At 35.5% G+C, this 18,168-nt stretch overlaps 1 protein-coding gene across 16 annotated transcripts in view; it reads right to left on the bottom strand.

Annotated features, from left to right (window-relative positions):
• WDFY3 (WD repeat and FYVE domain containing 3) overlaps window positions 1-18,168 on the bottom strand; it is a 308,235-nt gene that overhangs the window by 91,114 nt on the left and 198,953 nt on the right. For all 16 annotated transcript variants that reach the window (XM_015138363.3, XM_078002624.1, XM_078002623.1 and 13 more), the window contains 8 exons: window positions 16,830-16,941; window positions 14,027-14,217; window positions 12,446-12,598; window positions 9,026-9,099; window positions 8,781-8,942; window positions 6,982-7,076; window positions 962-1,082; window positions 520-737 (listed from right to left, as the gene is read on the bottom strand). In XM_015138363.3, coding sequence (XP_014993849.2) covers window positions 520-737; window positions 962-1,082; window positions 6,982-7,076; window positions 8,781-8,942; window positions 9,026-9,099; window positions 12,446-12,598; window positions 14,027-14,217; window positions 16,830-16,941 — 1,126 coding nt within the window. The remainder of the gene's footprint in view (window positions 1-519; window positions 738-961; window positions 1,083-6,981; window positions 7,077-8,780; window positions 8,943-9,025; window positions 9,100-12,445; window positions 12,599-14,026; window positions 14,218-16,829; window positions 16,942-18,168) is intronic.

The raw sequence follows: 18,168 nt of genomic DNA, 5'->3' as shown, positions 1-18,168 counted from the left end.
ATAGCTATGGTACTAGTGAGCTTACATCCTTGTGTGGCAATATAACATAAATGTTAAAAGCATAGACTTTGGAACTGAGTAAAATGAATTTGGTTTTCTAATCTGTAAAATAGATATGATAGTATTTGTACCTCACAGAGTGATGAAATGTTATTACCTGGCAAGTGTTTAGGAACTGGCAGACAGTAAGTACTCAAAATAAATATTTATTATTATTATTAATTTAGTTCTACTGATAATTTGCTAATTATTTACTTACAGATCAGTAAGGCCCATATTACAAAAAGATCCTGAGGAATTCCCTGAGTTTTCAAATCTTAGTGTCTTATCTGTCTTCAGTTTGATTTGCCACTTAAAAGGCCTAATTTGAAATCTTCTAAGATCTTCATTCTATCATTAATTAAAATTAATATCTCCTTAATGGTGATCAAACTGCAGAGGATAAGTTTACATAAAATTTAAAAATAAAACAAAACACACCAGCTCATTTCCAAGCAGCTTACTAGAAAAGTCTCATACCTAATACAGTTCCAATCTTATTAGTTAAGACAGAATCTGTCTGTTCAAGCCATCCTCCACCACTGAGTCCTTCTTTAAACTTGATGAGAATAGACTGATTACTTAGTAGGACAACAAGAATCCTCATGGCTGCTGTAACTGTGGTGGAATGTAAGTGTTCCTCCATAAACATCATGATCCAGTCAAAACCCAGTGTCTTCACCAGTTCTTCACAAGCTCTATTCAAAGACAGATGGATTTAAAAAACAAAAAACAAAATTACTTTCAGAAATTAGGATTTCCAATCAAAAAGGAAAAAGAAGACTGAGTTTCATTCTTGAGATACTATAAACTTCAGGGTTAAAAAAATCTATTTAAAGTCAATGGCAATTCCTTCTTTTGCCTAACATGAATTAACTAATAGTAGCAACTGGTATAATAACTTTTAAAAATATTTACTTACTGCAAATTAATGCTTGTCTTTTCTTTAGATGTATAAATTAGTTTTAGCAAGATATCCAGAAGTCTGTTCCTCAAAAGTATAAGATTAGCAGATACAAGACCTCCAAACTCCTCTTCAGTTCCTTAAATAAAAATAAATACATTAAATCTCCCTAGTAGATAAGCTAAAAGAAAATATACAACGTAGTTCTTGGAAAGTTTACTGAAAAATATATCTTTTAGAAAACATTTTCTCCAGGACTGCTTTTCACCAACATGGACAAGAAAAAGGGTCAGTTAAATATTTCTCTTTAGAACTCTGAAAATTGTTCATTTACATTTGACATTTCCTAAACTAGTGATAATAAGGCTGTGAGATCTTTTTTACGTTACATTAATATTCCCCTTGACTTCTCAATAGGGGGAAAGTCATCAAATGAGGACCATGTGAATAAAAATAATAATCACTACTGACTCTCAACCTCTCAAATCCTTAAATTTTAGTTTCTTTTTTGAAAGATACAGTTAAATCTACCAGATTTAAAAATTGAAACTAGAAAGCAAAGACTTATTCAGTAAATGTAATAACATAAAGAAAAGTTAGAATTAAATAGCACAGAAGAAAGGCAAAGGCACACAAACACATAAAAGAGAAATTAGAAAAGAGAGGAAGTAATGGAGCTCAGATGTTCTCAGATAGTACGGCAAGTACACAGAATTGGGCATCGACAACCCAGCATTCTAGGCCCAACTCTACTCCAGCAGAGCTATGTGTTACTGAGTCACAGACCTCACAGAGGCACACCTTTTAATGCACTTTGCAGATACTGCCTTTCTTATAAATTAAAGGATTGTGGCAACTATACATACAGAGAGTCCAATCAGGCCTTTTTTTTTCAAAAGCATGTGCTTACTTCATGTCTCTGTCTTATTTTGGTAATTCTTACAATGTTTCAAACTTTTTCATTATTATAATATCTGTTACAGTGATCTGTGATATTTGATGTTACTATCATAATTGTTTACAAGTGCCACAAACTGTACTCTTATAACAGTTAACTTAATTTTTAAAAATGTGCTTTTGACAGCTTCGACTGGTCATTTCCCCGTCTCTCTCATTATTCTCAGGCTTCCCTATTCCCTGAGACATAATAGTATTGAAATTAGACTAATTAATAACCCTACAATGGCACCTAGATGTTCAAGTGAAAGGAAGAGTCACGTATCTCTCACTTTAAATCAAAAGCAAGAAATGATTAAGTTCAGAGAGGAAGGTATGTTGAAAGATGACACAAGCCCAAAGCTGGCCTCTTGTGCTAAAAAGTTAGCTAAGTTGTGAATACAAAAAAAATTCTTGAAGAAAACTGAAAGTGCTACTCCAATGAACACACGATGATCAAAAAAAAAAATAAATAAAAAAATAAAAGTGAAACAGCCTATTGCTGATAGAAAGTTTTACTGGTCTAGATAGAAGACTAAATCATCTACAACAGTCCCTTAAGCTAAAACACACTCCTGAGCAAAGCCTGAACTCTCTTCAACTCTATGAAGGCTGAGAAAGCTGAGAAAGCTGCAGAAGCAAAGTTGGGGGCCAGATGCACTGGCTCATGACTGCAACAAAACATTAGGGAGGCTGAGGTGAGAGAATTGCTTGAGTCCAGGAGTTTGAGACCAACCTGGGCAACACAGTTGGACCCCGTCTCTAAAAAAATGAAGAAATGAACTGGGCATGCTAGCACACACCTATAGTCCCAGGTACTCAAAAGGCTGATGTGTGAGGATCGCTGGAGCCCAGGAGGTCGAGGCTGCAGTTAGCCATGATTGTGCCACTGCACTCCAGCATGGGTGACAAAGTGAGACCCTGTCTCAAAAACAGACAAAAAGAAAAGCTGGAACTAGAAGAGGCTGGTTCATGAGGTTTAAGGAAAGAAGCCATCTCCCTAACAAATGTGAAAGATGAAGCAGCAAGTGCTGATATAGAAGTTGCAGCAAGTTATACAGAAGATCTAGTAAGATAATTAATGAACATGACTACACTAAACAGCAGATTTCTCCAACAGACTTCTCAACAGATTTTTTTCCAACAGCTGCCTATTGGAAGAAGATGCCACGTAGGACTTTCATAGCTAAAGGGGAGAAGTCAATGTCTGGCTTTAAAGCTCCAAAGAACAGAGCTGACTCTCTTGTTAGAGGCTAATGCAGCGGGTGACTTTAAGTGGAAGCCAATGCTCATTCATCATCTTGAAAATCCTTGGGCCCTAAGAATAAAGCTCAGTCTACTCTGCCTGTGCTCGCTAAATGAAATAAGAGAGTCTGGATGACAGCACATCTGCTTACAGTATGGTTTATCGAATATTTTAAGCCCACTGTTCAGACCTACTGCTCAGAAATAAAGGTTTCTTTCAAAATACTACCAGCTCATTGACAATGCACCTAGCTATCCAAGAGCTCTGATGGAGATGCACAAAAAAGTTAATGTTGCTTTCATGCCTGCTAATACAACATCCATTCTGCAGCCCATGAATCAAGCAGTAATTTTGACTTCAAATTAACTTCAAAGTTTTATTATTTAAGAAATACATTTCTTAAGGCTATAGCTGCCATAGACAGTGATTTACCTGATGGATCTGGGCAAAGTAAAGTAAATCTTTTGGATAAAATTCACCAATTTAGATGCCATTAAGAATATTCATGATTCATGGGAAGAGGTCAAAATATAAACATTAACAGGAGTTTGGAAGAAGTTGATTCCAACCCTTATGGATGACTTTGAGGGGTTCAAGACTTCAGTGGAAGAAGTAACTGCAGATGTGGTAGAAACAGCAAGAGAATTAGAATAAGATGTGAAGCCTAAAGATGTGACTGAATTACTGCAATCTCATGATATAACTTTAACAGATGAGGAGCTGCTTCTTACGGATGAGCAAAGAAAGTGATTTCTTGAGATGGAAATCTACTTCTGGTCAAAATGCTTTGAACATTGTTCAAATAACAACAAATGATTTACAATAGTACATAAACTTAATTGATATAGCAGTGACAGTTTTTGAAAGGATTGACTCCCATTTTTAAAGAAGTTCTACCATAGGTAAAATGCCATCAAACAGTACTGCATGCTACACAGAAAACTTTTGTGAAAGGAACAGTCCATTGTTATAACAAACTATATTGTCCTTTTCTGCTTATATTATTATTTTTAATTGACATATAATTGCATATATTCATGGGAAACAGTATGATATTTCAATACATGTGTACCATGTGTAATGACCAAAGCAGAATAATTAGCATATCCATCACCTGAAATTAGCATATCCATCACCTAAATAATTAGCATATCCATCATCTGTCTTATTTTAAGAAATTGCCACAGCCACCTCAACCTTCAGCAACCACCACCCTGGTCAATCAGCAGCCAACAATATCCAGACATCACCCTCCATCAGCAAAAATTACGATTTGCTGAAGGCTCAGATGATTCTTAGCATTTTTTAGCAATAAAAAACTTTTAAATTGAGTTATATACATTTTTTTAAGACACAATGCTACTGCACATATAGTAGACTACAGTATAGTGTAAACATAACTTTTACAGCACTGGGAAACCAAAAAATTTATGTGACTCATTTTATTGTGATGTTAGCTTCATTTGCAGTGGTGTGGAACTAAACCTGCAATATTTCTGAGGTATTCCTATACTTTCCTTCTTACTAGAACTAAGGTTCAGGCTAAAGTTTCAGGGTTATATACTTCTACTTGTTTGGGGCAATGTACCTTTAAACTGTCCTTTAAAATGCTAACTTAGTACCTTAATCATTATGGGTACTTCAAGCTACCAAAAAGAACCCAAGATCCTCCCTCTTCTAAGAAGACAGAGACTGGTAATTGCCTTATCAAAAGAATATCACAAAACTTACATTACTCTAAGAGCTACTTCCTTTAAATTTTTCTACAATAAAGTAATAATCTAGCCAGAAATTAAAAATTTTATCTTTTATGTCTCCTTTTCTTACTGCCAGTTTTCATTTTTTAGAACATTATATTATACTCAATAAAGTCTTCAGTGCATATCAAATAAATAATAAATGTCATATACTAATAAGACTAGCAATTTGCTTCTGACTTTATTATTTCAAATGACAATAAGCTGATGATAATATCAGTCTAATCAACTTGGCATATCGAAAGAAAAATTTACTAATTTATACATCCCTACTTCAATGTTTTATATGAAAGAAAAATTTACAACACTACTATGGTTACTGAATTCAATGGACAACAAATAAATATGGAAACCAGAGAAATATTTTTCCCACTTTTTTTTTGTCTGTTTTTGGAGACCAGAATCTCACTCTGTCACCCAAGTGCAGTGACACAATTACAGTTCACTACAGCCTCAACCTCCTCAGGCTCAAGTGATCCTCCTACTGCGGCCTTCTGAGTAGCTGGGTCTACAGATGCACGCCAACATGCCTGGTTAATTTTTGTATTTTTTGTAGAGACGGAGCTTTGCCATGTTGCCCAGGCTGGTCTTGAATTCCTAGACTCAAGCAATTTACCTGCTTCAGCCTCCCAAAGTGTTGGGATTACAGGTGTGAGCCACCACGTTCAGCCCACATATTTTGTATACTTGAAATAAATTCCTTACATATTTCAGCAATATTTAAAGTACTTTCACTACCTAACGATAATTAGTCAGCCTATATTAATTTAGAACTTAGAAATAATCTTTGTACTTGGTAGGAAAATGTAGTAGTTAAAAGCTTAGAATGCTGGTTTGGACTACCTGAGTTCCCATATAGTCAATGGTATGATATTGGATAAGTTTCTTTTACTTGTATCTTTTTGGGCTGCAGTTTCCTCCCCTGTATAATTGGAATAATAGTACCTATTTCATACAGTTATTACAAAATTATATAGAGCACTTAGTAAGTATTCAATAAGTGTTATTCATTGATCTGATCTTTATACTTCTCATCCACTGCTAATTTGCTTCATCAGAGAAATATCAACATCATTCTAAATGAATTGGCAGTAGGTAACAGTCAGGGGTCCTGAACCTGTCACTAACATACTGTGTGATTTACAGCAAGTCACTTAGTTTTTCAAATCTCTCCATCTCTCCTTTGAAAACTGTAATCACACCACTTTCTCTTACTCATGAAGCACAGGAGAGGCTGTGCTCGGGAAGGACAGACAACATGGAGAACCCCTTTGGGAGGAAGTGATACAACAACAGTTCCTCTCTACCCTCCAGGTGGATAGGGTGGTATGGATTTAAATGAAATAATCTATATGATATGATTTGGGAATAATGTAACAGGGTAATAATGTAAATAAGGCTGAACAAATATAAGATTCTGAGAATTTAATTCCAGAGGTCAACCTAAAAAAAGGTCCTTTCAATGCATTCCAAGCAACTCTCCTGTCCTAGCACATACAACAGGAAAAACATATGGGAACAGAGTGGGGAATATATATATACTAAATGAGGAAAGGTTTCCAAAATACGTGCTTGTCATGGACCCAGGAACTTACAACTTATGAAATTATTTTTATATTATACTTACATAAAATGATTCTAGTAAAATGTTTTTTTCTCAGTGACTACTAAATATTTAACAGGGAAGTGAAAATAACAGTAATATAGATATATGGATATAATTTAGTTTAACAAGTATCATGTTTCTGAAGAGATATACACACATTAAAAAAATCAAACAATGTTCAAATTACACAGGAAGAATTTGCTATTTAAAGAAACATTGCTATGAATACTCTATAAAAATAGGAAACATTTTATTTTTAAAGTGAAATTCACACCCTATTAAATTTTGTAGGTAATACTGTAATACTGCATATTGTATAGGCTTGATATAAGACAAATACATCAGAGAAAGGCCAAAAAATATAACGTAATGAGAAAAGTTATACATATATTATATATAATCACATATAATTCAGGTCTAATTTGGGCCAGAAGAAAAAAAGACATAATATTTAGTTGACCACTATCTTCTCCAAGCTCCAGAATCAACTTACCAGTGTCAAGCTTCTCTTCATTATTTATTTCCATTACTACAAATTTCTCACAAACTGCAAAGGTTGGCAAAGTAGAAGAAATAAACTGGCCAAATCTTTAAACAAAAGAAAACAAGATTATGGATTTTCTTTTTCCTCTTCCCAAAACAACAAAGTACAAAGAAACAAAATACAAAGAAATAAAGCCAAAATAGGACTTCTTATCTTAACTAGCCTTTTAAGGACCATTAGGTGATAATATTTAGTTTGCTTCCTCTTGGACCATCCCAAGTAACATTACATAAAATAATGCTTTTAAAATATGGGGAAAATACAGTTCTTCAAAATATGAATTCTTTAATGCACTAACGTGCAAATGGTTTCAAAAACCAAACAACATGATCCATATTCGAATGTCCTAACATTAACTGGATGGATCCACTGTAGCCTAGTGGTTAAGAACTTGGGTTTACATATATGATCAAATTCCTGGAGTAGGGGGAACAGGAGAAGAAAAAACACCCTGGCCGTATCACACTCTAATTATGTGGGCTTTGTTTCTTCATTTATAAAGTAGGAAAAAAAACAAAAACTTTTACAGGTTTAGGTAATAATTTCAGCAAAGTGACCATTACAATGCTAGGAATACATTCTTGACATAATGATAATTATAATTCTCCAAAATAATTCTTAAGCTGAAGTTTAAATCTGCCACCAGGTTTTTTTGTTTGTTTGTTTGTTTGAGACGGAGTCTCACTCTTGTCGCCCAGGCTAGAGTGCAGTGGCGCCATCTTGGCTCACTGCAACCTCCGCCTCTCGGGTTCAAGTGATTCTCCTACCTCAGCCTCCCGAGTAGCTGGGATTACAGGTGCCCACGACCACACCTGGCTAATTGTTCATATTTTTAGTAGAGATGGGTTTTCACCATGTTGTTCAGGATGGTCTTGAACTTCTGACCTCATGATCTGCCCACCTCGGCCTCCCAAAGTGCTGGGATTATAGGCGTTTGCCACCACGCCTGCCCCACCAGGTTTAAAAATATGTTTTGAAGGCAAATTAACACAAAAGTGAGTGATTTACAAACTATACAGATTAGAGGTTAGTCTATGAGAATAACTGAATAAATGAGTGTGATTTTACCTGAGATACTTGGTAGATCACATGAACAGTAGTGACCAAGTCCAGTTTAAGCAATTCTCTACTTGAAAAATATTCAATTGTGCAGTTTGTTTTTCTTGTTTTCTTTCTATAATCCCCAAATTTTCCAAAATGGGGATTATCATGTGAACATAAGAACACTTCTACAGACATGCCATCAATATGCCTTAAACCACATTTTGCATTGTCTGCAAAATAATACTTATATCATATTAAAAAGTGTGGATATGCAACAGATTTAAAATACCATAATCTGTTTGAATGAAAGAGAATAAAAAATAGAGGTGGCACACCCACTATTTTGGAGTGTGTATGTATGCTTGTGCACATACACTTAAAAATTAGCAGGGCTTGGGAAATAGGATTGGGAACCAAGAATTCCTGGACTGAATACATTATATCCAGGCCAATTTCACTGGGCTAATTCCTATATCTTTTCTCACCAATATTCTATTATTCACTAGTGGCAACAATTAGCTTTGCTCCATCAAAGCAAGACATTGTCTCACTCATGTTTTCCATGCGTCATACATATTTTGAATAGTATTAACATTACAGGTGTTATTACACAGTCATAAAAACCAACTACATTCATCTCACCCCTCTTAACCTGATTGGTACTTTTAGTTAATAAAAAGACAAAGACAAAGAAGATTTCCTACCTGAGCAGATCATTGCTGTTGGGAAAACCTTGCAGTAAGAAGCTCAGCACATTACTAATAGCAGCAATAGTAGGCTGGGATAAAGACATGTCTCGAAGAGTCAGGAGCAGCTTTGGGATTAACTGGAATTCTCTCATTAATTTGGCATTCTTTGAAGCTTCACTATAAGAGAAAGAAGACTGTATACACTGTACTATCCCCTTTTCTATAGCTGAATAACTAACTACATGAGTATTAATTAATACCTGGACTCTGTGAGTAGTTCAATAAAGTGTTCAAATAAGGAAAGATGAAGTTCATATGGTGCATGGAGCCAGACCTATAAAAAATAAAAACAGTAGTATATTTAAGGTTAAAAAAAATGCCCAAATGCCAAACCAACAAACAATACAGCACATGGAACTTATTTCACTTTTATAATTATTATTTTATAAAGCTCTATAAAACCACTTATATAAATTGGCCAAAAAAATGACCAAAATGATGAAATTATCACACTTTTACAAAGCTATTACAAATATCCTCCATATGCTAAAGAGTGTAATGAAAAACATGAACATGATATGGAGCCAAATGAAAGACAACCAAAGCCCCCAAACAAACCTCTAGACATGACAAATAAAATAGTTAAAATGAAAAATATACTGGATGGCATTAATAGCAGATGAGATACTTCGGAAAAACAATTTAATAACCTTGAAAACATAACAATGGAAATTATTCAGAATGAAGCATAAGAAAAAAATACTAAAGAGAAATACCAGATTTAGTGTATGAGTGATTCGAGACAGTTTCAAGCAATCTAAGATACGTGTAATTGGTGTCCAGAAAAGGGAAGGGAGTGGCAGGAAAAATCATTGAAGAAATAATGGCTAAAAAATTCAAATGTGATGAAAATGACAAACTCACAAATCAATAAACCCAAGCAGAAGAAACATAAAGTGGACAAAGGGGACAATGAAATGAATGACATCTTTAACGTGTGAAAACAATAAAAACAGTCAACTAGAATTCTATTCCATGCAAAAATGTCCTTCGAAAAGGAAGAAAGAAATGGAAGACTTTTCCAGATGACGGAATTCACTGCCAATATTTCTGTAATACAGAAATGTTAAAAAAGTATCTCCAGGCAGAAAAATTACACAAGATGGAAATTTAGATTTACGCAATGGAATAAAAAAGCTATAAATACTATATATGTAGTCAAATAGAAAATAATTGTAAAATGTCTTTTGAAAAAAATTCATCATTTAAAGCAAAAATAATACAAACTATTGTAGGGATTATAAATATATAGAAGTAAATGTATACAACAATAGCATAAAAATGGAAAGGGAGAAATGAAAGTCTCTTATTGCAAAGTATTTATAAGGTATAATATTCTTTAAAGATAGACTGAACTTTTAGATGCACACAATAAATTCTAAAACAATCACAAAAAATTGTTTATGGCACTGCAATTATTTTCCTTATATTTGTCAAATGACTATTTTAAAAAGTTGGTAAATTAGGTATTTATAGACTACTTGCGGTTTGGAGTAATTAGGGATGCTGTAAGAGGCCATAAAGTCAGCAATGTACTATAAAATAAAGCCAAAATTTATTAAGCAACTAAATTTCTGATGTTTGTATATTGAGTTTTAATCAGAAATCTGAGACTGAAGATAATCCTTGATTTAAATGTGTCAGTTACCAGGTGAAAACAAGGTTAGGCTGGGTTAGGTAGGTCTTCTTAGTGATCCCATAATCCTTTCTGTCTACCATCTCTGGGCTTTCACTAGTTTTAAATTATCTATTTCTTTGTCTTTTTCTTCTAATGGACTAAATGCCTTCAGTCGTGGACTCTTGCCTTTTCTTTTCACATCCTTCGTAACTAATACAGTGCTTGCCTCAAAAATATTCAGCAAGTGCTTTCTAAAAGAGTAAGAGGTTTGGATATCAGAACTTTGAATACTAGGCTGAGAAATGTGTACTTTATAGTGTAGAAAAGGAAAATCAGTGCAAGTCCTTGAATAAATGACAAGATTATGCCTTTGAAAGAATGAGGTCCCAAGGGTATGCAGGACAGCCTGAGCAAAGGGAAAAAAGAAGTGATAGTTATCCTAGTATGAATAGGAGAAGAATTGAGTATGGCTTGAATTAAGATATAGCAGTAGAAGCAGAAAAGGCAGACTATGGAATGTGAAAGTAGAACCTATATGACAATATCAGACTGTTTACAGACAGAGAAGAAGGAAGCTGATGTTTTCAATTTCAAGCCTTGGTGACTAGGCAAATGGTGGTGTTATTAACATAAACAGAGAAGTTAGAAGGAAGAACTAATTTGAGGAGGGATGCCAAGTTCAGTTAAGGTGCTGATGGGACACAAAAATGGAAGTGTTGAGCAAGAATTAGAAATAAGTCTGGAATTCAGATGCCAAGGTTAGAGATTTAGATTTGAGGATCAACTCCACAGAGATGAGACTGTCAACCTAGGTAGGAGTTTAAAGGAAGGAAAACAACAAACACAGGAAAATGTAAAAAAGTAAAGATGGACATCTTTACAAAAAATAATGAAAACATCACTGCAAGAAAATAATAGAAAAAAATAGAAAGATATAAGAACCAGGATATTAACACCTGAAAGCTAGCAAAAGAAGTATAACTTGAAAGAATATGAGGGAAACAGACAACAGCCAATGTTACTGAGAGTTGGGGATACTGAAAACTGAGTACAGACCATAGATTTTTATTTAGAGGGAAGCTTCTACTAAGCTTTGAAAATACAGTGTCAGTAAAGTACTTAGGGCACACTATTTGTGAGGGATTCAATAACTGACAAAACAGAGCTTACAGTAGTTGTGAGGAAGAACGGTTAGGGCCTAGACGTAAGAGTTCGCAAATACTAAGTGCTAGGCACTATTCTGGGTGGTAGGAACACAAAGACAAAGAAGATAAACACTATCTCTGCAATCATAAAGCCTACAGATCCTGCAGTTTCAAAGGGATATATTATATAAATTTAGTATATAGTACTAACATGCAAAGTGCTGTAAACAAGAAATTAAATGGAAAAAGGCTATGAGTGATTAAGTGCTGCCTTGAGAGAACAGAGTATAAGCTGTTACAGTAATAAGCCAGTAGAAATGAAAATGCCTTTGAAAGAATGAGGTCCCAAGGGTATGCAGGACAGCCTGAGCAAAGGGGAAAAAGAAGTGATAGTTATCCTAGTATGAATAGGAGAAAAACTGATTAGGGCTTGAGTTAGGATATAGCAGTAGAAGCAGAAAACGTAGACTATGAAATGCGAACATAAAATGAATGATATTTTACCATGCAGTTGTAACCAAAATTAGAGGTCTAGGTCCTATTTATCAAGAAAAAGTTTCTATCAGAATCGCCTGATGAAAATATGTTCGACTCACGTAATGCCACTGCCAGCAGCAAATTAGCTAGTTAGGGATATGCACCATACCATTTCACTTCTAAAATATTTGCAAAATGGAATATCCTTGGAGAAAAGGAACCCCAGCATTATTCTACTTTTTATCTTTTACTAAATGATATTAACATGAATGTCACAAAATTACAGGACTTTAAACACATTTTAGAGATAAAATAGTTTATAATCATATGGAGTAAGAAATGCATTCATTGATTATATATTATTATGCTTATATACATACTTCAAAATCACAAAGGAGGTCCTGGAAAGCAGTCGAATTTGGAATAATGGAGGTCTCATGTCCACTATCAACAGTTCCCACCAAAGAAAAAGTTAGATGGAGGATGTGGCTGTTAAGAAGGGAACGTTTCTTCTTAAGCAACATTGCCAGCAACTACAAGAAAGTAATACCACATGCCTGTTGATAAATCATCATGTATATTCTTTACACATACACCCCAAACCCCCCAACACATGCACAGAATCCTATGTAGATGATTTTCCGAGATTTCAAAGTTACCTTCTAAATTTTTATTATGGCAATATAACATTAGGTAAAATCTGAAAAACAAAGGGATCCTAACACCATTATTAAAATATCTACTTTTACATTTACCCTTTCAATTCTAATATAAATATGTAAATAATTACCAACATGTGCATAAAATTGTATGTGTAATGAAAACATCACAGTAAGAAAATAAAATTATATGCACATGATGGTAACTACTTAACTATACATTTTTTTCTGTATATAAACTTCTGCAATATAGTTTTCATAATTACAATTTTAAAAGGTTGAATGATAGTCTATGGAATGTTTAGAGTATAGTTAGTCATTCTCTCATTACTGGTATATGTAGATTGCTCTATTTTTTCATGATAAACAATGCTGCAATAATCATTTTGAAAGTTTTGTAAAAGAAAACACTTATTGAAATAGTATAATTAAATCTATACAACACAGTAAACAGTATATTCATTATCAATAAACTAATGGCTAAACTTGCAAAAGGCATTTGTACTTCATGTATGATAAGAGGTTTTAATCTTCTTTCAAATATTTGTTCCTCTTCTTATAAGTGATTTTTTGTCTAATTCTGGTACAGACTGTGGATACCTAAATGCTGCCCTTTTTTTTTTTTTTTTTTTTAGGTCTTGCTCTGTCGCCCAGGCTGGAGTGCAATGGCGCAATCTTGGCTTACTGCAGCCTCCGCCTTCCGGGTGCAAGCAATTCTCCTGCTTCAGCCTCTGGAGTAGCTGGGATTACAGGCACATGCCACCACGCCTGGCTAATTTTTGTATTTTTAGTTTTCGGGAATAGCAATGGTACACTTATTATGTAGTGGCTTTCACATCTCCTGAGTAAGTAACAGAGACAAAAGATGGTAGGGTGTGAGGTGGAGGGGAGAGACAAGGAGACAGGGAGAGCCCTGAATCTTCTATGGATTTGGCAATCTTTTGAGAAAGGGGGAATAGGACCCCATTTCATTTCATTCCCATTTCCACAGAGAAAAACAACATTCAAACCAGCAAACCTTTGTTCTGAAAATATATTCAATGTATTAAAGCTATATTGAAATAATGTTGCCTAACTCAAGTGTTTAGTAAGATTTGATAAGATAGAAGAAAGAGGATAAAGCAAAATAAAGAAACAATACAACTTTCATTGAACATGTATCAGTTTTCATAAAACTACTGGCTCTTTAAGTTTACTTGGACAACATAATTCTTCCAGAGTTTGAAACAACATGAAAGATAATAAAAAGCAGGGTATTTTAGGTGCCAGGTGAAATGAAGGCAAAGTTTTACAGTTACAAACCTGGTAGCCCTTGATTCTTTCCATTTCTTTGCTGGCTAGTGGGTTACTCTTGACCACACAAACCAGGGCCTTGACTGCTGCATATAACCCTTCCACATCAGAGGCCATGGCCACCAAGCCCAGGATGGCTGCAGCTCCACCAATGTACTGCAAAGTAGTGGCAACAGGCTTAGGGACAAATGTTCTTACTCCTGATTAAAAGATAGTGAAAAATAATTAAGATAAATTCCCTACGTGAACAAGAACCGTATACATTATTTTGAAAAGTCTTTAATTAGTAAAGTTTTATTTAAAAAATATCTTCTGTCTATAATGCAAATTCTAGGGAAAGCATTAAAGGTAGGATTTGGGACAAGGCAATAAAGGCTGGCTGGTCACGGTGGCTCACACCTGTAATCCCAACACTTTGGGAGGCTGAGGTAAGTGGGTCACAAGGTCAGGAGTTTGAGACCAGCCTGACCAACATGGTGAAACCTCGTCTCTACTAAAAATACAAAAATTAGCCAGGCGTGGTGGCACGTGCCTGTAATCTCAGCTACACAGGAGGCCGAGGCAGGAGACTCACTTGAACCTAGGAGTTGGAGGTTGCAGTGAGCCGAGATCGCGCCACTGTACTCCAGCCTGGGCAACAGAGGGAGACTCCATCTAAAGTAATAATAATAATAATAAAAGAAAAAAGAAAAAAAGCTAATCTACATACTTTTAGAGAAGACTGGGTGTAGAGGAGTGAGCAGAGAAGAGCAGGGCTTTTCAGCAAGCACAAATGTTTCTACTGTGTAGCTTTGGGCTGTACTCAAAAGTGCAGTGGTCTTGAGAATGAATTTCTGAGTGAGAGTGCCTTAGTAGAGTCTGCTGGGGAATAACCTTGGGGACAGTAAAAATCACTTTAACTCTGTGAACTGGGGAACAGCTTGTAGAAGCCATCCGGGCGGGGATGATGTACTTCCTATAGATAAACCAAGCAAAGCACATTACTGACCATTACCCAAAGCTTCTCTTGGTTAAGTAATCTGAGTAACAGTACATCAGTGACTTTAGGAGAGTGTAAGTTTATAGAAACACAGTCCTGGAACTGTGTGTCAATTAAAAAAAATCACACCTACATTCCTAACATTTTAAAGAGGCATTATGTGAATGTCACTTGCCTGTTGACCAAGATAGAGATTTTAAAAAATAAAACTAACATGCATATTATATTTCTATGTGCTCTGCAGTATTCACAATACTTTCTTTCCTTCTTTCCCATTTTGTTTTTTAGACAGGGTCTTGTTGTCACCCAGGCTGGAGTGCAGTGGCTCAATCACAGCTCACTGCAGCCTCCTGGGCTCAAACAATCCTTCTGTCTAGGCCTCCCAATGTGCTGGGATTACATGGTGTGAGCCACCATGCCCAGCCCACAATACCTTCATATATTACAGTGCTGGATTTTGAAAACTAGCTCCTAAGGTAATTAGGGCCAGGATTACTAGTTTATAGATAAGAAAACTGAAGTTCATAGAGCATAACTGAATGGCATAATATCACACAGTGGCACAACAGGAGCTGGAACCTAAGTCTCTGAACTCTTTATTTACTGCTCACTGCTCTTTCCACTATACCACAGGTCTGCTATACTTCTGAAAAGGACATACCACAGTGCTTAATAAGCATTTTTTGAATAAAAGAACACTACCATGTGCTTTAAAGAAAATTTTCTTCAATGCGATATTACCAAAAAAGAAAAACAAAGATTTATGCAATTCACTGGCACAATAAAAATTGCCAATGACTGATAAACATGTTGGATTCTGTCCAGCACAACACTAACTTTTTATTAATCTAAAAAGGAACCAGTATTATATACTGATTTGCACATTAAAAGGCACAATCACTGGTTCTGAATTTTGAATGACCTGATTGGTTTATGTCTCAAGATCCTATCTAACCAAAAAACAAAAACAAAAACAAAAACGTTTTAAGCAGACATGTACAAGGCTCTGTACTACTCTCAACTTTCATTATAGCTTGAGTCATAGTGTTTATCTCAGAATCACTTAGTTCTAGCTCATTTCTAAATTAACAAAACTCATGAGCTATATACCAAATCATGAAACAATCAGTAATAGTTCTGAATTTTGATACCTGTTGCTAAATGTAATTTGAAATTTACCTAAAAATTACATGAAATTTTATAGTCAGTGCTGATCATCACTGACAAGAGGGAAACAGTGGGTTTTTTTTTTTTAACTTTAAGTTCTGGGATACATGCACAGAACGTGCAGGTTTGCTACATAGGTAAACATGTGCCATGGTGGTTTGCTGCGCCTATCAACCTGTCACCTAGGTATTAAGCCTCACATGCGTTAGGTATTTGTACTGATGCTCTCCCTCCCCTCGACCCACTTCCCCTGACAGGTCCTGGTATGTGATGTTCCCCTCCCTGTGTCCATGTGTTCTCACTGTTCAGCTCCCACCTATGAGTGAGAATATGCGACATTTGGTTCTCTGTTCTTGTGTTAGTTTGCTGAGGATGATGATTTCCAGCTTCATCCATGTCCCTGCAAAGGACATAATCTCATTCTTTTTTATGGCTGTACAGTATTCCATGGTGGATATGTAAAAGTTAGTGGGATTTTATGAAAGGTTATTAATTTTAAGTTGACTGGAATTTGAGATTGTTATATTTAATCTCTGAATACTGCACGTACACTATAGGTCAGTGCTATACAATATGAAATTAAATACTGCCCCTCAAGTGAGGAAAGTGAATGCAAACTTGATGGCAAACAAAGAAGTCTGAAAAAACAAAGACAAGTCCACTCACCCAAGTATCCAATCAGAGCGGCCCCAATTGTCCGTGCAGATCCATTAAGATGTCCTGCTGAATTGTGTATCAACTTCACAGGAGTGGCATTCTCATGTGAGGAAATGCCTAACTGAAAAATAGGAAAGGAAAATAATGTAATTATATAAGAACAGTTTCAATGTTTTGATTGGGAAAAAAACCAAACACACGAATGGTAACACATCTTTTCTTTCCTCCCTTATCAGAATACTGAAAAATGGCATTTAGGTCCAGCCTGATGGCTCATCCCTATAATCCTAACACTTTGTAAGATAGAGGCAAGGGAATTGCTCGAGTCCAGGAGTTTGAGACCAGCCTGGGCAACATGGTGAGACCCCCATCTCTACTAAAATGCAAAAAATTAGCCAGGCCTGGTGGTGCATTACTCAGGAGGCAGAGGTAGGAGAAACACTTGAGCCTGGGAGGTCAAGGATGCAGTCAACGGAGATCGCGCCACTGGCACTCCACACTCCAATCTGGGTGAGTTTATTTTTGGAAATGTACAAACGCTTCCAAAGTGTGGAAACTCATAGGAGTTAAGTTAAACACAATTTACTGAGATAAAGATGGCGAGAGGATTTTGAGACACAGCTTCAGGGGTCTTTCTGAATGAAGTTCTTTGGTAGTTTAAAGGTTGTTATCACTAACTTCCTCACAGTATTTCAGATCAGTGAACATATGAGCTTTATTCCATATCCAAGTAAACGTAAGTTATCCAAGAGTTTATAGATAAAATTGCCTACATAAAGGAATCTTACATTTTAATACATTCACACATAACACAAGATCTATTTTCAAGTCAAATATAACTTTAATTCTGTTGTTCACTATAGAGTTATGTACAGTTTATGTTCCTTAGATATGTATATGTGTCAACATATGTATATATGTATACACACACACACACACACACACACAGACACACACACGAAGCTCTCTATAAGAGCTGTCAATACTTACAGTTCCTGGTCTCTTGATTTCCTTCCCCTTGGACTTTGCCTTCGGTAATCAGCCAAAATGGCTTGTCACACTCACTGACTCAGAGTCACTCCTCACTTCTCATCTTACTGTGACCACTTAAGACATTTCCACAATGAATCCTTGATCTTACAACATTAGGCCCTCCTGGTTTTTCTCCCTTCTCACTGATTGCTACTTCTCAGTCTTTTCTGGTTCTTCTTGATGTCCCCAACTCCGTAACACTGGAATGTCCCAGGTTTCAGTCTTTAAAACTTTCCATTTCCCTATCTACGTCTATGCTTTGGTGAATACATGTAGACTCATGGCTTTAAACACCACCTGTATAAATGTACTCCAG

The sequence above is a fragment of the Macaca mulatta genome, chromosome 5 (genome assembly GCF_049350105.2).
Source record: "Macaca mulatta isolate MMU2019108-1 chromosome 5, T2T-MMU8v2.0, whole genome shotgun sequence".
Lineage (NCBI taxonomy): Eukaryota > Metazoa > Chordata > Mammalia > Primates > Cercopithecidae > Macaca > Macaca mulatta.
The sequence above is the reverse complement of the archived record's forward strand: the minus strand, read 5'-3'. Positions and strand labels throughout refer to the sequence as shown.